Source organism: Staurois parvus, unplaced genomic scaffold, assembly GCF_062004578.1.
Source record: "Staurois parvus isolate SC_StPar_1 unplaced genomic scaffold, SC_StPar_1.0 ptg000209l, whole genome shotgun sequence".
NCBI lineage: Eukaryota > Metazoa > Chordata > Amphibia > Anura > Ranidae > Staurois > Staurois parvus.
This window is the reverse complement of record NW_028318005.1, coordinates 335181-356814: the sequence shown is the minus strand read 5'-3', so window position 1 is coordinate 356814 and position 21634 is coordinate 335181. Positions and strand designations below refer to the sequence as shown.

Genomic DNA, 21634 nt, shown 5'->3' with positions numbered 1-21634 from the left:
TGCAAGCGCTGGGGTAAGAAATTTAAAGGAGATTTATGGTCACAGTATAAACTTTTATTGTATAACAATAGCATTGTAACAGCAATACAAACAGTAATTATTTTTGACAATCAAATATAAGCTTACTTGAAAAATCCCCTTTCATGTTGTGATTGCTGTGCAAATGAATAAATGATTTTACAATCTGACCATAAATACGCTTTAACAAATAATTGAATGGGAACTGTGTTAGACTAAAAAAAAAAAAAAAAACACTAAGGGTTTAATACTAATTCTGTCAACTTATATGACGCTAGAGAGGTGGTGAGGGCTTGTTTTAAAGCTCTTTTACTGTTAAGGATATGTAAATAGTTTAAAATCCATAGTCTGGATACAGGTGCACTTTAAAAAGGTACTAGTTCAAAAGATATTATATGCTAGTAACTGTAAATGGTTAATAATGATGGTTCCCTGAAGAAGTCATGCGATTGACGCAACATGTTGGGTGGAGCCAGTGACATCAGGCCACTAGCAGGAAGTGTGCGAGCGGCCATTTTATTGGAGGTTCACATTTGTATGCCTGATACCTTAGTGCTCTGATGACGAGTGCACATTTTAGGCTATTTAAAGTTTTTTTTAATAAACATTTGACTGGAAGCAGAGAGCACCATATATTCTTCCTTTTTCTGAGCTTTCCACTGCCCTAATCTGAAGCGTCATGGAGGATGGCTTTGGATTTTGAAGCATCTGGTGGCTGAGGTGGTGATCAATGCTGTGACTTCTAAGAACCCCAGTCAAAGAGGAAGGTGCATATGACCGAATGTATGTTGGGTCTGTTTTTAAGGTGAGAGCATAAGCTTTGCGGTGACGGGACATGCACGTTCAATAAAGTATACATTATAAAACACTAGTGATAAAGAGAAAAAGTTTGAAATAAGAAAAATTAAGAATTTTCAAGTCTTAAGCTGGCCATACATTATACAATTTTCTTGAGAAATTTGCTTTATATTTACCAAAAACCATATAATAGGAGGTCAAACCTAAACAACACTTTCAATTGTATCCAATTAGGCAGACCCTTGTACTACATAGTTGAAGGCAAATCTAAAGGAAATTGGGCAGAAATTGGACAGAAAAATGTATAGCGTATGGCCAGCCTAAGAGGTCAAACCTAAACAACACTTTTAATTGTATCCAATTAGGCAGGCCCTTGCACTACATAGTTAAAGGTAAATCTAAAGGACATTGGACAGAAAATTGTATAGTGTATGGCCAGCCTTAAACACACTGGACACTTTAAACATAATAAGAACCCGCTGGAAAGAGTGAAACAAAAATTAAACTGGATAATGGTTAATGATAAACTGACAAGTATTGTCACTGATGATGTGCCCAGATTTGAGAGGACTTGGGAGCCTTGGATTGATTATATCACTGTATCGTGAGTGTTTGGCAGCTGACCCCCCCCACACCCCCCCCCCCCCCCCCCCCCACCCTTCCCCTTTTTTTTTTTTTTTTTTCTTTCACTTTTCGTTTTTCTCTTTCTTTTTTTTTCCTACTCTATTCGTTGAAAAATTTCTTGTTTCTTTTTTTCTCTGTCACTTCTGGTTCATTTTGGTTTAATTATTGTTTATTGATCTATGAAACTAGTATGTCCTGATGGCTATGACACTTTTTGGGCGAATTGTAATGCTATTGTCTGATAATTTCTTTTTTTTTTTTTTTTTTTTTATATATACCGATAAGTGTTATGATTCTGATTTTACATCTTGTCCCACCATACGGGTGGACTCCCCTCTTTTTCTTTCTGTTTGCCATCTTGTTCTCTGTTCTAATATGCTGGTTTCTCAATAAAAATATTGAAATATAAACATAATACACTGGGGACATATGGATGAATAGGTTACACGTGGACATTATATTTTGATTGTTTATTGATAAAAAGTGTGGTGACCACATAAGTGTGTTCTATGGTTGGTACACAAAGATATTTTGTACATATGGATACCCTGTAATATTGGAGAGGAGTGTTTTTACCTTTTTTTTTTTCTTTATGCATAGATTTGTTTATTGCACCTAATATGTGAGATTGAATCAATAGGAAAGATTATATTTGCACTTTAGAAAGATGTTTACATTTAAAATGGTACACAAGGATAAATTAGTTGGTACATGTGGATATGTAATAAATTCAATTATTATACTTTGTTATTCTTTTTTTGAGTGATGACATGGAGCACTTTATAAGGAGCACTTCCAGTATATATGGTGTTAGTTTGATTCTTTTATACAAAGTACAGCGCGGCACTGTTTATACATATTTTGCTTTTACCCAAAAATACCCGCTAAGTCTGGCAGTGAAGCCCACCTAATGCAGCTTCCTGTGATGGTGTAACAACGATGCTGCACTGCTCCAGAATGCAGAGCAGAGTTGCCACTCTCATGTAGCCTGTGCCTGTTTGCACAACAGTAGGATGAGATGTCACAGAGGGAGTGGCTACTGGCATGATAATTTCTAATGCATAAACATATAGCTTCTCAATCTGCACCTGGCCACAGCTAGTCCTGAATTGCCAGCACTGCCTCAGTTGTTGAAACCCTCCCACTGTGAGCTGCAGTGTCTGGGACGGGGAACGTGTGAGACGCAAATACAGAAAGACCAGACATCACTAAATAGCGGACTGCAGTCCACAAATGGACCGAATGACAATCCTATACGGCCCGCGGCTCCACCACTTAGCAGCCTGGATGTCCTCTGCCGCTGATATCTTCCTCCTCCTTCCGTCACCATCACACAGTAATTATCCTTATAGCATATAGAAGGCCCGGCAAGTCCAGCCAGAGGGCAGGAGCTACCCAGTTTTTCAAGTTAACAAGCTGCTGATTGGTTGTTAGGCATTCCTAGCAACTAATCACTTGCCTGTTAACCTGAAGAGCATGTCCCACATGTCCTGCCCTCTGTCCAGGCATGCCGCACCTTCTGCTTTCTACCTGCTGTGTAAGGTAGGAACAAAAAGGTTAGAGGAGGGTTGTGATTGGCAGGGGGTAATGTAAGGGAGGGGGGTATTCATATAAAGGAGACTGGGCTGCAAGGAAGGGGAGCCATGAAGGGGACCAGTATACAAAAAAAGGGGGGCTGTGAAGGGGACTGGGGTACAAGGAAGGGGGGAATGTGAAGGGGACTGAGATGCAAGTAAGAAGGAGACTGTAAAGGGAACTGGAATGCAAAGAAAAGGGGGGCTGTGAAGGGGACTGGGATCCAAGGATGGAGGGCTGTGGACTGGGATCCAAGGAAGGGGGACTGTGAAGGGAACTGGGATCCAAGGATGGGGGGCTGTGAAGGGAACTGGGATCCAAGGAAGGAGGGCTGTGAAGGGGATGGGGATACAAGGAGGAGGGCTGTCATGTGAAGGGGTGACAGAGGACACTGATGTGAAGGAGAGGGGGACTGTGATGTGAGGTGGGGGCTGAGGACACTGATATAAAGGGTGGGGGTCTTTGATGTAAGAAGAGGGGGATGTGATGTGAAGGGGAAACACAGGACATTTAGGTAAAGGAGGCGCTGTGATGTAAAATGGGGGAACTTGGATGTTAAGGGGGCTGTGATGTAAAGCAGGCACTGTAATGTAAAGAAGGGGCTGCATTGTAAAGGGGGGCTGTAGTGATGTAAAGTGGGGATTCTGTAATGTAAAGGGGGTGCTGTGGTATAAAGGGGGTACGGTGATGCAAAGAGGGCTCAGATGTAAAGAATGTACCAAGCTGTTGATTTGGCCACTCCTAATGTTGCTGCTATCTCTCTGATGGATTTGTTTCATTTTTGAAGCCTTACAATGGTCTGTTTCACTTGCATGAACAGCTCCTTTGAACGCATGATGTAGGTTCACAGCAATAGATTCCAAGTGCAAATACCACACTTAGAATCAACTCCAGGCCCTTTACCTGCTTAACTGATGAAGAAATAACGAAGGAGTAGCCCACACCTGGCCATGAAATTTGATTCAACTGTCCAATTACTTTTGGTCCCTTGAAAAAGGGGGGGATAGCTACTCTTAAAAGCTGTAATATCTAAACCCTTCCACCAAATTGGATGTACATACACTCAAATTACACCTGAGAGTGTGTACTTTCAACCCATATCCATTATATAACTACGCCTTGAATATGTTTTGGCAAATACCTGAAAAAAATATAAAATTGTGCCTATGTCCAAATATATATGGACCTAACTGTAGGTCATCCAAACATCTCCATTCATCACTCACTCAAGACTTTAACTTCACTCGAAAACACAAAGCGAGAGACAATAGCTTGAGTTCTGAGCTGTGTGCCATAACTTGTATTCATGCAAGAAAGAACTTACAGGAAAAACTCACAACAAATTCAAATTCCACTCATCCATTAACCCCACATGAAAAGGTGGAATTGAATGTTATAATAAATCTAACAATGGGAGAAAAATGAAAAATATCCTTAGTGGATCTTATGACAGGATGCACATTCCTTATCTTTTAGCACCATGATAGAAACGCAGAGTTGAATGTTAAAAAATAAAACTAAAATTACCCTTACCTAAAACCTAGTACACACGATCAGAAAATCGGACAAAAAAATACCACTATCGAATCGATCGTACAATAAATCTGATCATTAATATACAGCTCTCATCCAAAATTATTTGAAGGGACAAACACAATTTTTTTTTTCCGTACAATACCAGATTGTATGATTTTCTTTTAATCAGCACAGTATTCATCCAAAACAAACCGCAAGAGCGAGACCACACATGCTCACAAACGAAAGAATACATTTCCGAAGTTGTATTCTGTCGTACAAGAATTTTCGTAACTTTAGTAACCTCTTCATTTTCGATAGACTAGAATGTAAAATTAAAAACAGACAAACATTTGTCCGAAATTCTCATTGTGTGTACTGGGATAGAGCCTATGACCATGGCCTTCCAGCAGGATCCTAAGAAAGTACTGGACCCAAGATGCTCCACCCACTGTGCTAGAACGATTGCCCTCAAGATTAGCGATCCTCAACTTTCTGAGGATCTCACCAAAACACCAGTGGCACCAGCAGCTAGGTGCCAAAGGCAGAAGTTAGGATGTAAGGTCAGAATATTTTTCATTATTCTCGCAATGTTTGATTTTTTTTTCTTTTCAACATTGGTAGAGGGCTAAAGGGCAAGCAAACTCTGCATTTTGATGCATGACCGGTTTTAAAGTAAAGGCACCAGGATAATACAGGAAATTTTACATTTTGACCACAGATACACTTAAGTCTAAAAATGCCTGATGCTGGGCCCTCTAAAATTGAGATTCATACAAAGTATCTTTAAATCAGTGTTACTCAACCAGGGTTTCATGGAACTCTAGAGTTCCTCCAGAGCTTCTTAGCGGTTCCTTGAACAGTGGTGGGTGGACTTCATGGCTGATGGTGCCTTCATAGATCCAGTGGCCTGGGATTAGTAGAACTTCTCTTCTTTCCTCTCAGATAATTAACAACTAACACCATCAATCTTTTAAGAAATCTTTAAGGCCTCAAGCCTTTGGAGTTTTTGGCCAAAGCCCCTAAACTCAACTCAATAAACGTCTGTGTACATACACAGGCTTTTATCAGAGTTTAGCAGCAGCATTAAAGGTCCCTCTCCTGAACGCAGAAGAATTGCGTTCAGGAGAAATGTTTTGGCAAAAAAACAAAAAACGCTAACCGCGTTTAGTGCTTGGGCATTTATTTCAATGGCAAGTACTCTGAACAATGAAATGAATAAACGCCAAAGTGATAAACGTGGTTAAACACAGGTAAACCCAGCTAACCGCGGTACCACATTAACATGTGTTTTTGCCACATTTAGTATTTTTCAGTGGCCAGGAGATGTTAGCGTCCAAGGAAGCTTAAATGCACATGTAGCCTTAAGGTGGCATTCTTGCCAATGATCACCACTGTAAGGGAGCCTTCTTTTTCCCACTGAGGGGACCCTTCTCCACTGACCAACATTGCAAGGGGGGCAATCTCTCCTGCCCACAAATATACAGTGCCACCAACGGTAGGAGACACTACAATTTTCATAGTCTGCATTTATTTTTTAGTTCAATTAAATTTCACGACTATGCCTATACTGCTTTAAGTGTTATAAGTATCTACAACCTAATGAGAATGTACTGTGAGCTGTGGATCCTCTTTATCACAGAGGGTTCCTCTGGGATAAAAGTTTGAAAAAGACTGCTTTAAATGTTAAAGTGGTTGCAAACCCTTACAAATAACCAGCAAAGTGACTGACCCCAGATGATACACAGAGATGAAAAAAATCCTCCTACATAAGTTGGGTCTTTTTATCTACAGTCTTCTCCTTTCTAAATCTGTTCAAAGTGCTGGATTCATAAAGCTTGGCTAAGAGTTCAGAAAACGGGGAGGGATCTGAAATTATACTGCAGAGCTCAGTGAGGAGAGATCTGAAAGCTGATTAGAGGGAAAGGACACACTCCCCCCTTCACACAGGTCACAGGCACAGAGCTAAGGCTGTCAATCTGTTGAAGGTCCCTCCTCTGTCACCATTTTTCTCTTGGTGTCAGGAAAACTTTTCAAAAAAGATTCATGCCGATAGCAGAGGAAGCAAGCAACAGACAGAAAGGACAGTTAGTGTTCTTACTTGAGACAAGTATACACCATGGAGGGATATGCTTTGTTCATATTTCATGTCTGAGATTTACAACCACTTTAAAAATATTTGAAATCAAGCTATGGAAAAAAAACAAAATCTCTTCTACCCCCTATATTCAGGGACGTTCCCCTATATTACTTGGGCAAGGAACTATCAAATCAGATGCATCACATGTAAATAACTCGTAGTGATAACCAGCCTCAGTCAATATATGAATTGACATCCTCCGTGTTCACTCATGCAGTTGCATTTGTGCTCAATACAAACACCGTCAAATTAGGATTCCGACTGTGATGGGCAAAACTCTGTGTACTTCCAGCAAAGAATTAATATCGGGGTTGGAAAAATCTCAGGTCCCAAGATTACAAAAATTTTATTTTATTTTGAACCTCTTCTTTCAAAGAAAATATATCCAACCCTTTTCAACTGGCTACTATTCCCTATAGAAGACTGGCTACTGCATTGACTTGCATGTCACTTATATGAGTAAATATATTTATTACAATATATAGGGGGCACAGTGGTTAGTGTTCTGGCCATAAAGCACCCAGACTCTGTGTTCAGTTTTCACCTGGACACTCTGCATGGAATTAAACGAGTGTGTCATTTTCCACCAGTTTACTCCCACAATCAAAACATACTAGTAGAGCAATTGGCTTCCACCCAAACTGACTGTAGTGTGTTTGACTCCGAGAGGGATATTAGATTGTAAACTCCTTCTAGGGCAGGGACGGATGTACGTGGCTCAGTGTTGCTGTCACAACATATTTAGGTCTATGAAAAAAAACTGGAAGAACTAGGAAGAAGGTTGTTGAAAGTTCTCATTGATCCAGGTCATGGTTTAGCTACTAGGAGATAGTCACATTCAAATGGACAGGTCAGAGGTCCCCAATCGCAGGGCTGAGGACCGGTGCCGGTCAGTGGCCTGCTGGAGGGTGGGCGGCAAGCGAGCGAGTCCTCTCTGTGGTCACGTTGATGACGTGCAAGTAGAAAAGGGGGAGTGATGAGGAGAAGGGAGAGTGCGGAGGGAGGAGAGCGTTACACTGCTACAGTCTATAGGAGAGAGAGAGCATTACGTCCTGAGAGTCTTCCTACTGAGCTGATTTCCGGTGAAACCTTGCACCCCCAACACCCTTCCCACCTCCCCTGGTCCTTGGAGGGGTTGTCTCCCGCAAGGCCGGTCCCTAGTGCCTGGGAGGTTGGGGACCGCTGATTCAGATAAGCGCTAAAACATCTTCAGCAATACAGAACAAGTCAAGATGAATTTGATTAACTCACTAGTTGATGAAGAGGATGGGAAGACACATCTCAGTGATAATTATTGCTCAAAAAAAAAAAAAACAAATCTGCTAGATGCAGGGGTGTCAAAATGGTGGCCCTCCAGCTGTTGTGAAACTACAAGTCCCATCATGCCCCTGCTTTTGGGAGTCATGCTTGTAACTGTCAATCTTGCAATGCCTCATGGGACTTGTAGTTTGGCAACAGATGGAGGGCCGCTAGTTTCACACCTATGTGCTAGAGTGTATGTAAACTCAAATATAAAAATGTAACACATTGCAGCTTACTAGTCTTTAAGGCCCTTTCCACATAGGCAGTGTCAAGAACAGATCCCCTGCTGAATCGGAAAAGAACAGAATGGATTTTACTTTTGTTACTTCAGTATCAGTGCAGTTTTTTGCTGCATTTTAAACCTGAAGCTTTCTGAACCCATATTAGATCTATGGGCGGCCAGATAAAACCAGACTTGCATCTGTTTACATCAAGCTACCTTAGATCCTTCAAGTTTAGGTCCAAATAAAAAATGGAAAAGTGCACAGCCCACTCTTTTCCAAAACTAGATGGACTTGGAGGTGATTGTAAGTAAACGGATGCACGTCCATTTACATCCACCTGCCCGTAGACTTACATGGAGACTCCAATCAAGACTGCCTTGAAAACTGATCTAATCAGACTGCAGATGTGAAAGGGTCTTTAGACGTGGTGGCCGAACTAGTTTTCATTTTCTCAAGTTTTGGTCACTTTATTTTTACTTTGTGATCCTGCAAATAATTCACTAACTAACTATCTGTCCCTTAGTGTCACTTCCCCGCTGTATCTACAGAGGAAGCCAAGGGTATTATCTAGGCTGGCCTTCAACAGGCCTTCCACTCTTTATCTCCAATACATGGTAGTTGATAGAATTAAAAAAAAAAAACAAAACAAAACAATATGAATGTACAGGTCACCATGCTGGCTAAATATGTTCATATTTCTTTTGTTTTTGTTCTCTTCTTTCACTGCAACGTTTACACCAAATGTGTTGTAATCTTGTTCTGAAAAAATGGGCTTTGGCCTTCAATAAAAATTTACAATAATAAAAAAAAAAAAAAGTAACATTTTTTTTTTACGCAGTCACATGTTCTGGTGAGTGCAGAATGCTGGTGGTGGTGACTGCACAGTGGTTTATATGCCCCTTGGCACTGACCTCTGGTGCTAGCTGCCATTATTTTTTATTCTCAGCGGCCAGACTCATCCACCTTACCAACCGCTCCACTACTGCCACCCCCCTCTGTCATTCCCTCCACTGGCTTCCGATTGCCCAACGCATTGAATTCAAACAATAACATTGATATACAAAGCCATTCATAATGCTGCCCCAAACTACTTTACCGACCTGATACCCAAATACCACCCAACCCGCACTCTTCGCTCCTCACAAGACCTCCTACTTTCTAGCTCCCTGGTCTCCTCCTCCCACGCCCAACTGCAGGACTTCTCCAGGACTTCCCCCATCCTCTGGAACTCACTACCCCAATCCATCAGACTGTCACCTACCCTCCTCACCTTTAGGCACACCCTGAAAACCCATCTCTTCAGGGAAGCATACCCCACCCTCACCTAACAGCCGATCTCCACCACTCCATCCCCCACAGCCACTTCCTCCTGTACCACTATCCCCTCCCTCCTAGACTGTAAACTCGAAAGAGCAGGGCCCTCGGACCCCTCGTGTATTGTTTTGTTACTGTATTGTCTCATGTACTGTCCCCCACTATAATGTACAGTGCTGCCCAAACCTTTTGGCGCTATATACTGAATAATAATATTTCTAATCACAAAATGAAACTTAGTCTTGGCACCTCAGCATGATGCAGCAACATGAAGTACTGTGCGAAAAAATGCAGATGTGTATTTTCTGCATGCCTTTGCGTTGAGATGCGTTGATCTGAATAGATCAGTGCAGACTCAATGGACACGGTGTGAACAAGCCCCTAGTGTGATATTTTTGGACAGCATGCCCAGCACTGTACAATGATATATTTGTGTCTAATTTTGGTACACAGTTCACAACTGCATGGTTGAAATACGTTTTCCAAAGCATTCAAACACATGATTGTTTACAGCTAGATCTTGGCATCGGGGCCAACTCCACATTGTACGGCACACAACAGCTGCTGGGATCGGCGTTCTGCTATGTGGACAATACTGCAGTCCTACGCTCTCATCCCAAACACAAACTTCAATAGTATACTAGAACAGGACTGGGAAGATCGCAGTGCACATTATCCCCACATTCCTAAAGAAGCGAAGATCAACAACAGGATATTGTGCTTCCTCCAATGTCTATTGAACTACTATCTTCTTTTGTAACACAGTGTGACACTACAGACCTGTCATTCAGTGCCATTGACCTGACTATTCAAAAATTCCCCTTAACCAAATTGTACCAGCTGGCTCTATAGAATAGACAAAAAGGATGCAACTGACCTTTGCTTAAAGGGCATATTATTGCGACTTAAGGTATAAATGTAATTGGATGTTATTAAAAATTACCTTTTCAATCTGCAGCGCTGTAATTTTCTGTAAAATGCAGTATGGCTACCTGTACACCATCTGTGTACACCCCCCCCCCCCCCAGAAATGTCATTTCCTGCTTGCGTGATTGGTTTACTTATTTTCCCAGAAGTCTGCACTAAGATACAAGTCAGATTTTGGACATCCCCTGCAACAAAAATGTCATTTTTGGTGAGATCCTACTAAGTGGAAAGCATGTCTAAAGGGATGCAGACCATGCCACTTTCCTCATTAGAACCTAGCCGATAGAGAATTCAAAAGTCACTCCTATTCACGTTCACTTTGCACACTGAAACAAACAGTTATGTCTCCAGAATAACAATAGCTAGGGATCTGCAACAAAGTTCGTAAAAATCCTTGCAATGTGCATAGATAACCCAGAGGGGAATTTTTTTCCCTCAACAAAAGTGGAGTTATTCTTTAACCACTTGCCCTCCAGAGGATCCCCCTCCCCCCCTTCCTGACCAGGCCATTTTTTGCGATGCGACATTGCGTTATTTTAACTGATAAGTTATGTAATTTTTTCCCACAAATAGAGCTTTCTTTTGGTGGTATTTGAACACCTCTGTGTTTTTTTAGCTTTTTGCACTATAAACAAAAAAAGACCGACAATTTCGAAAAAACAACATTTTTGACTTTTTGCTATACAACATACCCAGTTAAATAAAATTTCTTCCCAAGGCTAGTCTGGGATTGTGATGTTGCTCAGTATTGGCATTCTCAGACCCCTGCTCTTGGTCTTTTTATCTTTTTCCTTTTGTACTCATCTTTCCTTTTTTCTGTTTGTTTTTGGTGTGGTAGTGGATAGCTGCCTTTAGTTTGAGTTACTGTCAGTGTTATACTAATGTTTTTGACATTTATGTGCCATTGATAGCCCCTGCGTAGGCACACCTTTTGCTCTGTTGGTGTTAGAATTTTTTTTTTTTAAAAAACAGTGCTCTATGTGCAATTGATAGCCCCTGCGTGGGCTTGTATTGTTGTTCCTATCTTAAACTTTATAAATTAATAAGAACATTGAAATACAAAAATAAAATTTTGTCATAAATTTAGGCCAAAGTGTATTCTGCTACATGTTTTTGCTAAATCCAGATACATGTAAATTAATTGGTTTACATGAAAATTGTAGCGTCTACAAATGGCAGTATAGGTGCTGGAATTTTTATTTATTTTTTTTACTAGTAATGGAGGTGATCAGCGACTTATAGCGGGACTGCGGCGGTCATTATGACACTGGGTGGGTACTGGCTAACTGCCACTGACATCCCCAGTGACACGAATATAGTGGTCAGTGCTGGTAAAAAGCACTGACACTGTACCAATGACACTGGGCACGAAGGGGTTAACATCTGGGCCAATCAAAGGATTAGCAGTGTGCGGTGTTGTGTTTTACTATGTAGACATGCTGCTTTGTATTGCTCTGCTGTGTAGAGCAATACAAAACAGCATGTTCATGCTGACGGGAGAGATCTGTGTTGTTTACACACAGATCTCTCCCGTCAGCTCCGCCAAGTCCCAGCCAAGAATCGGTTCCGGGACCCGGTGATTGACATGCTGAGGAGCCAATAGAAACGTGGGTAGGGAGCGCGCGTGCGCACGTCCCCTACCCGAAAATGCTAATCACGTATATATACACATGATTTTGCGCATCCCTGCCACCATGTTTGCTATAGAGCAGTCGGGAAGCAGTTAAAGGAACTATACTGACCCAATTAAGGGGAATGCCATTGACAACCTCCCTCTAAAAATGCTACCTGCATGGCTGTCCCTGGTTTTGAAGGAGAGGTCATGGATGACATTCAGTTCTTTTACTACAATGTTTTTTTTTTATTCAAATGTTCAAGGAGATCCACAGCATACACTTTCATGTTGTGACATCAGCATTGTAATATCAATTCAAAACAACAGTTACAGTATACTTGACAATCCAATATTTGAAAAATCTCCTTTCATGTTGTGAGTGCTACCTGTCTGCTGGCCATTTCCAGCTTCCTGGATTCCCAGAATGCTTTGCAGCTTCTCCTCTGCTGTTTACTTTCAAATTCTAAGGACTACAGCTCCCATGGTACACTGCTGCCTGCAAGCAGGGATCCCTGTACCGACTCCACCTCCTGAAACTCCTTCTCTTAGGCCCTCTGTGGGTGCTGTGTGGGGGAAAAGGCCCAAAATTCAGCGGCTCTTACAGGGGTAGCGCTACACAAGGAAGTAAATATGTCAGGATCTTCACAAAGCGAGTTTACAAACTTCAAGATTATTCTGATTAAAAAGGAGTAGGCTAAATATACAGCGGGTAAAATAAGTATTGAACACGTCACCATTTTTCTAGGTAAATATATTTCTAAAGATGCTACTGACATGACATTTTCACCACATGTCAGTAACAATCCATGCAATCCAGACATACAAAGAAACCAAAACAAATAAGTTCAGAAATCAGGTTATGTGTAATAAAATGGAATGACACAGGGAAAAAGTATTGAACACATGAAGAAAGGGAGGTGTAAAAAGGCAGGGAAAGCCAAGACAGCAGCTAAAATCTATCAGTAATTAGAAAGCAACCCTGCTACTTGCCAATGCAAATTAATATCAGCTGGTTCAGTCTCAACTGATGGCCTATAAAAGGGTGCCTCATTACCAAGGTGTCACACAGGAAACATATCATGATGGGTAAAAGCAAAAAGCTCTCTCAAGACCTTCGCAACCTTATTGTTGTAAAACATATGGATGGCATTGGTTACAGAAGGATTTCTACACTTCTGAATATTCCAGTGAGCACTGTTGGGGCCATAATCCTGGAAGTAGAAAACATAATTTCACCATAAAACGGCCACGACCAAGTGCCCCTAACAAGATTTCTGATAAAGGAGTAAAAATGATCAGAAGAGTTGTCCAAGAGCCAAGGACCACTTGTGGAGAGCTTCAGAAAGACCTGGAATTAGCAGGTACAATTGCTTCAAAGAAAACAATAAGCAATGCACTCAACCACCATGGCCTGTTTTGTCATCCTGTTGCTCATGGGTCCTGAGTAAGGGTAACAACAAGAGTGATTCTCCTCCCATATACAGTAGATAAAAAAAGTCTACACACCCCTGTTAAAATGTCAAGTTTCTGTGATGTAAAAAAATGAGACAAAGATAAATAATTTCAGAACTTTTTCCACCTTTAATGTAACCTATAAACAGTACAACTCAATTAGAAAACAAACTGAAATCTTTTAGGGGGGGGGGGGGGGGTAAACATAAAAAAAAACTAAAATAATGTGGTTGCATAAGTGTGCACACCCTCTTATAACTGGGGATGTAGCTGTGTTCAGAATTAAGCAATCACATTCAAAATCATGTTAAATAGGAGTCAGTACACACCTGCCATCATTTAAAGTGCCTCTAAATAACCTCAAATAAACTTCAGCTGTTTATAGTAAGTATTTCCTGACATTTTCTTAGTCGCATCCTACAGCAAAAGCCATGGTCTGCAGAGAGCTTCCAAAGCATCAGAGGGATCTCATTGTTAAAAGATATCAGTCAGGAGAAGGGTACAAAAGAATTTCCAAGGCAATAGACATACCATGGAGCACAGTGAAGACAGTCATCAAGTCGAGAAAATATGGCGCAACACTGAGATTACCAAGAACTGGACATCCCTCCAAAATTGATGAAAAGACGAGAAGAAAACTGGTCTGGGAGGCTGCCAAGAGGCCTACAGCAACATTAAAAGAGCTGCAGGAATATCTGGCAAGTACTGGCTGTGTGGTACATGTGACAACAATCTCCCGTATTCTTCATATATCTGGGCTTTGGGGTAGAGTGGCAAGACGGAAGCCTTTTCTTACTTAGAAAAACATCCAAGCCCAGCTAAATTTTGCAAAAACACATCTGAAGTCTCCCAAAAGCATGTGGGAAAATGTGTTATGGTCTGATGAAACCAAGGTTGAACCTTTTGGCCATAATTCCAAAAGATATGTTTGGTGCAAAAACAACACTGCACATCACCAAAAGAACACCATACCGACAGTGAAGCATGGTGGTGGCAGCATCATGCTTTGGGGCTGTTTTTCTTCAGCTGGAACTGGGGCCTTAGTCAAGGTAGAGGGAATTATGAGCAGTTCCAAATACCAGTCAATATTGGCACAAAATCTTCAGGCTTCTGCTAGAAAGCTGAACATGAAAAGGAACTTCATCTTTCAGCATGACAACGATCCAAAGCATATATCCAAATCAACAAAAGGAATGGCTTCACCAGAAGAAGATGAAAGTTTTGGAATGGCCAAAGCCCAGACCTGAATCCGATAGAAAATCTGTGGGGTGATCTGAAGAGGGCTGTGCACAGGAGATGCCCTCGCAATCTGACAGATTGGGAGTGTTTTTGCAAGGAAGAGTGGGCAAATATTGCCAAGTCAAGATGTGCCATGATGATAAGACTCATACCCAAAAAGACTGAGTGCTGGAATAAAATCAAAAGGTGCTTCAACAAAATATTAGTTTAAGGGTGTGCACACTTATGCAACCATATTATTTTAGTTTTTTTATTTCCCTCCACCTAAAAGATTTCAGTTTGTTGTTCAACTGAGTTGTACAGTTTATAGGTTACATTAAAAGGTGGAAAAAGTTCTGAAATGATTTATCTTTGACTCAATTTTTTTACATCACAGAAACCTGACATTTTTAACAGGGGTGTGTAGACTTTTTATATCCAAATGTACAATAAGCAAATTTGGTTGAGTTAATGTAATGGTCATTAAAACCCTGGTTTAGCGTTCATCCAACAGCTTGCTTTGATGGTAGGTAATCAATCAGATGTCAGTTTACTATCATCACACCATAAGAACTGAATTCTCTCTGGCTTACAGAATTTTGTAAAATATTCTCTGACCTCCTAAGGAAGTATACAGCCTGTATATTATAACATTTCCCCATCATTTCTAATTCTTCGACATTCTTAGCTTCCTAAGAAGACAAGACCGCAGGAACTCAACACAAAAAAGTGCAACACACACTAACAGCGAGGACCTTCCCACCAAGCATCTGATCTCTAGACTAGGTGACAATTACAGCTGGCTACAGAAAACCAGTAATTTGCCGTGTCTTTCACACTCATATCATCTGCAATGTTATACCGAAGACAGACTGCAGTGCACTGTACCGCCACTAATATACAGCCAGACCTTGGCACAGAGGGCTACGAAAAATCAGCATTGATGCAAATACACAGGACAGGTCACCTGATATAAACACATACAAGAACCATCATCAGAGAACATCACGCAGAGGGGTCACCTGATATAAATACATACAAGGACCATCATCAGAGAGCATCACACAGGAGGGGTCACCTGATATAAATACATGCAAGGACCATCATCAGAGAGCATCACACAGGAGGGGTCACCTGATATAAACAAATACAAGAACCATCATCACAGACCATCACACAGGAGGGGTCACCTGATATAAACACATATACTGACCATCATCAGAGACCCTCACACAGGAATGGTCACCGAATATATACACATATACTGACCATCATCATAGACCATCACACAGGACAGCTCACCTGATATAAACACATACAACAACCATCATCAGAGACCATAGCACAGAAGGGGGTCACCAGATATAAAACACATACACTGACCATCATTATAGACCATCATACAGGACAGGTCACCTGATATAAACACATACAACGACCATCATCAGAGACCATAGTACAGAAGGGGGTCACCTGATATAAACACATGCACTGACCATCATCAGAGACCATAACTCAGGAGGGGTCACCTGACAAACACATACACTGACCATCACACAGGAGGGAGTCACCGGATATAAATACATACACTGACCATCATCAGAGACCATCACACAGGATGGGTCACCTGATATAAACACATACAGTCATCAGAGACCATCACATAGGATGGGTCACACAATGTAAACACAAACAAGGGTCACTGTACACATTACAATCTGACTGTATAATCTTTGAATATTCAACTTTAGATTTGCCAAAACTATGTAATATGAGGGCCTGCCTAATCTATCCAATCAGGCAGGTCCTTGCACTACACAGTTGTTGGTAGATCTAAAGGTGATAGTGCAATCAGACTGTAAAATGTGTTGTGAGCCTAGCCATCACCAGAGACAATTGCCCAGGATGGGTCACCCAATGTAAACACACACACACTATTCAGTGGAGACAACTGTAAAAGGATGGGTCACCTGATGTAAACACATACACGGATCATCATCAGAGACAATCGTGCAGGATCAGTCAAATAATGTAAACACATACACTAACATTCAACAGTGACAATCGCACAGGACCGGTCACCTGACCAACACCAGAGACAATCACATCATTTAAATACATACACTAACCATCAACAGTCACACAATAAAAAACACAAACACTAACATTCAAGAGAGATAATCACAAAGTACAGATCACACGATATAAACACACACTAACAATCTGAGACAATCGCATAGAATGGGTCACCCAACATAAATATAGACACAAACCTTAATCAGGGAGCACAGATCACCTGATATAAACACATACACTGGCCATCAGAGACAATCACACAGGACAGGTCGCCCGATACAAACACATGCACTAACCATCATCACAGACAATCACACAGGATAGGTCACACAACATAAATATAGACACAAACCTCAATCAGAGACAATCAGAGAGCACAGATACCTGATATAAACACATACACTGACCATCAGAGACAATCACACAGGACAGGTCGCCCGATACAAACACATGCACTAACCATCATCACAATCGCACAGGATGGGTCACGCAACATAAATATAGACACAAACCTTAATCAGAGACAATCAGAGTCAATCAGAGAGCACCGGATATAAAACACATACACTGACCATAAGAGACAATCACACAGGACAGGTCGCCCGATACAAACACATGCACTAACCATCATCACAATCGCACAGGATGGGTCACGCAACATAAATATAGACACAAACCTTAATCAGAGACAATCAGAGTCAATCAGAGAGCATCGGATATAAAACACATACACTGACCATAAGAGACAATCACACAGGACAGGTCGCCCGATACAAACACATATACTGACCATCAGAGACAATCACACAGGATGGGTCACACGATATAAACACACAAACTAATATTCACCAGACAATCGCAAAGGACAGGCCACCCGATGTAAACGCATACAATAACCATCTCCAGAGACCATCACACAGATGTAAACATACAAAAACACTCATCATGGTAGACAGTCGCACAAGACGGGTTAGAAGATTTAACCCCATGTAGTATAATCCATCCAGGCACACATACTGGTAGCTTTATCTATCCTTCACAATCGATGTAAACAAAGGCAATTAGTTAATGTTTTGGATGCCATGATGTGTGGGGTTGTCATCGTTGGCTGGACACAACTGTCACGGTTGCTGATCTGTGATGCACATCCCTCTGTCAGAGCTGTCATTGTACCGTGTGGCCCCCTCTCTCCTCTTTAACCCTTTGTACACAATGCAATCAGAATCCTGCTGATTCCTCTCGTCCTCCTCAGCTGCCTGTGATCCGTGCCAGGATCAGTGGTAATGAGGAGAGTGGAAGAATCGGCTTCATGGAATGCTATTGATCCAATCTGACTGGCTGCACTTTTTCTTTGGATGCGTTCAATAAATTCTTGCACAGGGAACCCGCACCGTTTTCTAATTTACTTGCACTGGCTGAGGGTATCAAGGTGCCACGTACGGCAGGCTCCGGCCTGGCCACAGATCTCCAGGTTTGTATTTGTTTTTACTTTGGTGATGGCTGTGCCATGTAATGCCGGGCCCGGCCTGGAAGCAGAGTGCTGGCAGCCTTGGTCAGCCCTGGCGGCACTTGTCTGGTGAACAGAAGTGGTTAATGGAGCACAAGCTCCTTATTGTTCGTCTGTCAATGAAGCAGCCAGAGCGAGACCAGCTGATCCCCATTCAGAGCCACTAAAACCATTCATGGCAAGATTTCCTCCTGATGGTGGACGTCGGAGCGCTGAGGATGTTCCAGCCGCGACAACTGGAGACGTGCGACGGGTGATGAGCCACGACACTCTCCTGCCTTCAGCTGTTTACATCCCCCCCCCATGCCCTCCGCTATAAAGACCCCCAAAGGGTTAAAGGCAGCCATACTAAAAACAGCTTTGTCTGATCTACTTTTTACAGAGATATCTGCACGCTGGTGTGCCCGCCATTCAAGTTTCTGCTTCCACCCAGATAGTCACAACACACAGGAGAAAAGGCGGATTGAGGATCAGTCATGGGGGAAGAAGACTGCTCACGGGCAATAAGGACCGCTCACAGGGAGAATGAGAAGGGGTCCTGGGGGATGAGGAACACTCGAAGGGGGGATGAGGACCATAGGGAGATGAAGAAGGGTTATGGGAGGATGAGGACAAGGGGGAATGAGGATGGGTCAAGGGGATGAGGACCACTCAAGGGAGGATGAGAACAGGTCGTGAAGGATGAGAATGGGTTACAGGAGGAAGAGGACCCCTCATGGGGATACAAATGGGTCCTTGGGGGATGAGGATGAGTCATGGGGTGATAAGGAAAGGTTGAAGAGGAATGAGGTCTGATCATTGGGAGGGGAATGAGGATGAGACCCAGGGGATGTGGAAAGGTCACAGGAGCATGAAGACTGGTTGGAGGGATGAGGACCACTCATGTGAGGATGGGTCACTGGTGGGTAAGAGTCAGTAATGGGAGATAAGGATGGGTTGTGGAGTGAAGACGACCACTCATGGGGGATGGAACTGGTTATAGAGGGATGAGGACCACTCAACGAGGTGGATGAGAACTTCTTATAAGGGGATGAGGAAAGGACACAGAGCAGATGAAAACTGGTGGGGTTGTAGGTTGAGGACTGGTCATGGTGAGGGTGAGCATAAGAACTGGTGGAGTTGGATGATGAGGACAGGTCATGGTAGGGATGAAGACTGGTGGAGTTGGAGGATGAGCACGGGTCATGGTAGGGATGAGGACTGGTGGGGTTGGAGGATGACCACGGGTCATGGTAGGGATGAGGACTGGTGGGGCTGGATGATGATGGGTCATGATATGGATGAGGACTGGTAGGGTTGGGTGATGAGGATGGGTCATGGTAGGGATGAGGTCCGGTAGGGTTGCATGATGAGGATGGGTCATGGTAGGGATGAGGACTGGTAGGGTTGGATGATGAGGATGGGTCATGGTAGGGATGAGGATTGGTGGAGTTGGAGGGTGAAGACGGGTCATGGTAGGGATGAGGACTGGTGGGTTTGGATGATAAGGATGGGTCATGGTAAGGATGAGGACTGGTGGGGTTGGATGATAAGGATGGGTCATGGTAGGGATGAGGACTGGTGGAGTTAGAGGATGAGGACTGGTGGAGATGGAGGAAGAAAACAGGTGATGATAGGGATGAGGACTGGTGGGGATGGAGGAAGAGGACAGGTCATGGTGAGGATGAGGACAGGTGGGGATGGAGGAAGAGGACGGGTCACGATAGGGATGAGGACTGGTGGGGATGGAGGAAGAGAATGGGTCACTGTAGGGATGAGGACTGGTGGGGATGGAGGAAGAGGACGGGTCACTGTAGGGATGAGGACTGGTGGGGATGGAGGAAGAGGACGGGTCACTGTAGGGATGAAGTTTAAGGATGGTCATGGTGGGGATGAAGAATGAGGACTGATCATGGTGGGGTGAGAATGGGTCATGGTGGGTATAAGGGATAAAGATGGGTCATGGCAGGGATGAGAACAGATTGGGGGTGATCCTTCCTAAGTGCTGGCAGTAGACATGAAGAAGTGAGGCAGAGTCCACATGGAGGATGTATCAGTCGGCAGTGGAGATCCACATTTAGGATGTAGCAGAGGGCAGTGAAGGTCCACATGGAGGATGTGTCCGGTGACAGTGTGGAGAACAATGGTGGTGTAGAGAGTGACAGGCGGAGGACGGAGAGGAGGAGGAGGCCGCCTGTCATTCCCACCAAAACCAAACCCCGGGGACACATTCCCGTCCTCCCCGATCACACACGGGGGACCCCCGATCAGATCGGGACAATGAGTGGGGAGCCCCCCGATTTCCAAGCAGAGCCCCGATTACACAATAGACCTGAGCTGGCAATCACCGGGGTAACAATGAGCCGTCCCCGGACACCCCCGTCCCTCCCCTCCCCGGGCACCGCGCAGCCGGAGGCCCGGATCACACACACCCGATACACCCGCTGCAGCCGATCCCTACCTGCCGTGGAACCAATCCTTGCAGGCGTCGCACTCGATCATGAAGCGGGTCACGTCGTAGGGCAGGCGGCAGATGCAGTACACAGGCACCGTCGCCATGTTAGATCCCCGCTCACAACAACACTCCCAGCCAGGGACGGAGGACAGGAGACCGGGGGGAGCCGGGCGAGGGGAGGGGGAGGGGAGCCGGGCGGCACAGCTCGGGATCCGGGCACAATGCGGGGCGCCGAATGCGGGAAACTTTCCGTGGGCTCTCCCCGAGCTCCTCCCGGATCAGAGCGAGGGAGGCGGCGGCTGAGCGGGGCTCGGAGCGGGGACAGGCTTTGTCTGTGTGCCCCCTGGTGACAGCTCTGCCTGCCTGCCTCACCGCACCGTCTACTCTCCACTCTGTACTGTGTGTGTGTATGGGAGAGAGAAGACAACAACAACACAACAACACACTACCCTGTACTATACATTGTGTATGGGAGAGAGAAGACAACAACAACACACACTACACTGTACATTGTGTATGAGAGAGAGAAGACAACAACAACACACTACCCTGTACTATACATTGTGTATGGGAGAGAGAAGACAACAACAACACACACTACCCTGTACTATACATTGTGTATGAGAGAGAGAAGACAACAACAACAACACACACTACACTGTACTATACATTGTGTATGAGAGAGAGAAGACAACAACAACACACTACCCTGTACTATACATTGTGTATGGGAGAGAGAAGACAACAACAACACACTACCCTGTACTATACATTGTGTATGGGAGAGAGAAGACAACAACAACACAACACTCTACCCTGTACTATACATTGTGTATGGGAGAGAGAAGACAACAACAACACAACACTCTACCCTGTACTATACATTGTGTATGAG

General features: G+C 43.4%; 1 protein-coding gene across 5 annotated transcripts in view; it reads right to left on the bottom strand.

Annotated features, from left to right (window-relative positions):
• The window catches only part of PHF2 (PHD finger protein 2), a 412799-nt gene extending 391682 nt beyond the window's left edge, over window positions 1-21117 (bottom strand). For all 5 annotated transcript variants that reach the window (XM_089678677.1, XM_089678680.1, XM_089678679.1 and 2 more), the window contains exon 1: window positions 20746-21117. In XM_089678677.1, coding sequence (XP_089534803.1) covers window positions 20746-20843 — 98 coding nt within the window. In that variant the 5' untranslated portion in view covers window positions 20844-21117. The remainder of the gene's footprint in view (window positions 1-20745) is intronic.
• Between the last annotated feature and the right edge of the window lie 517 nt (window positions 21118-21634).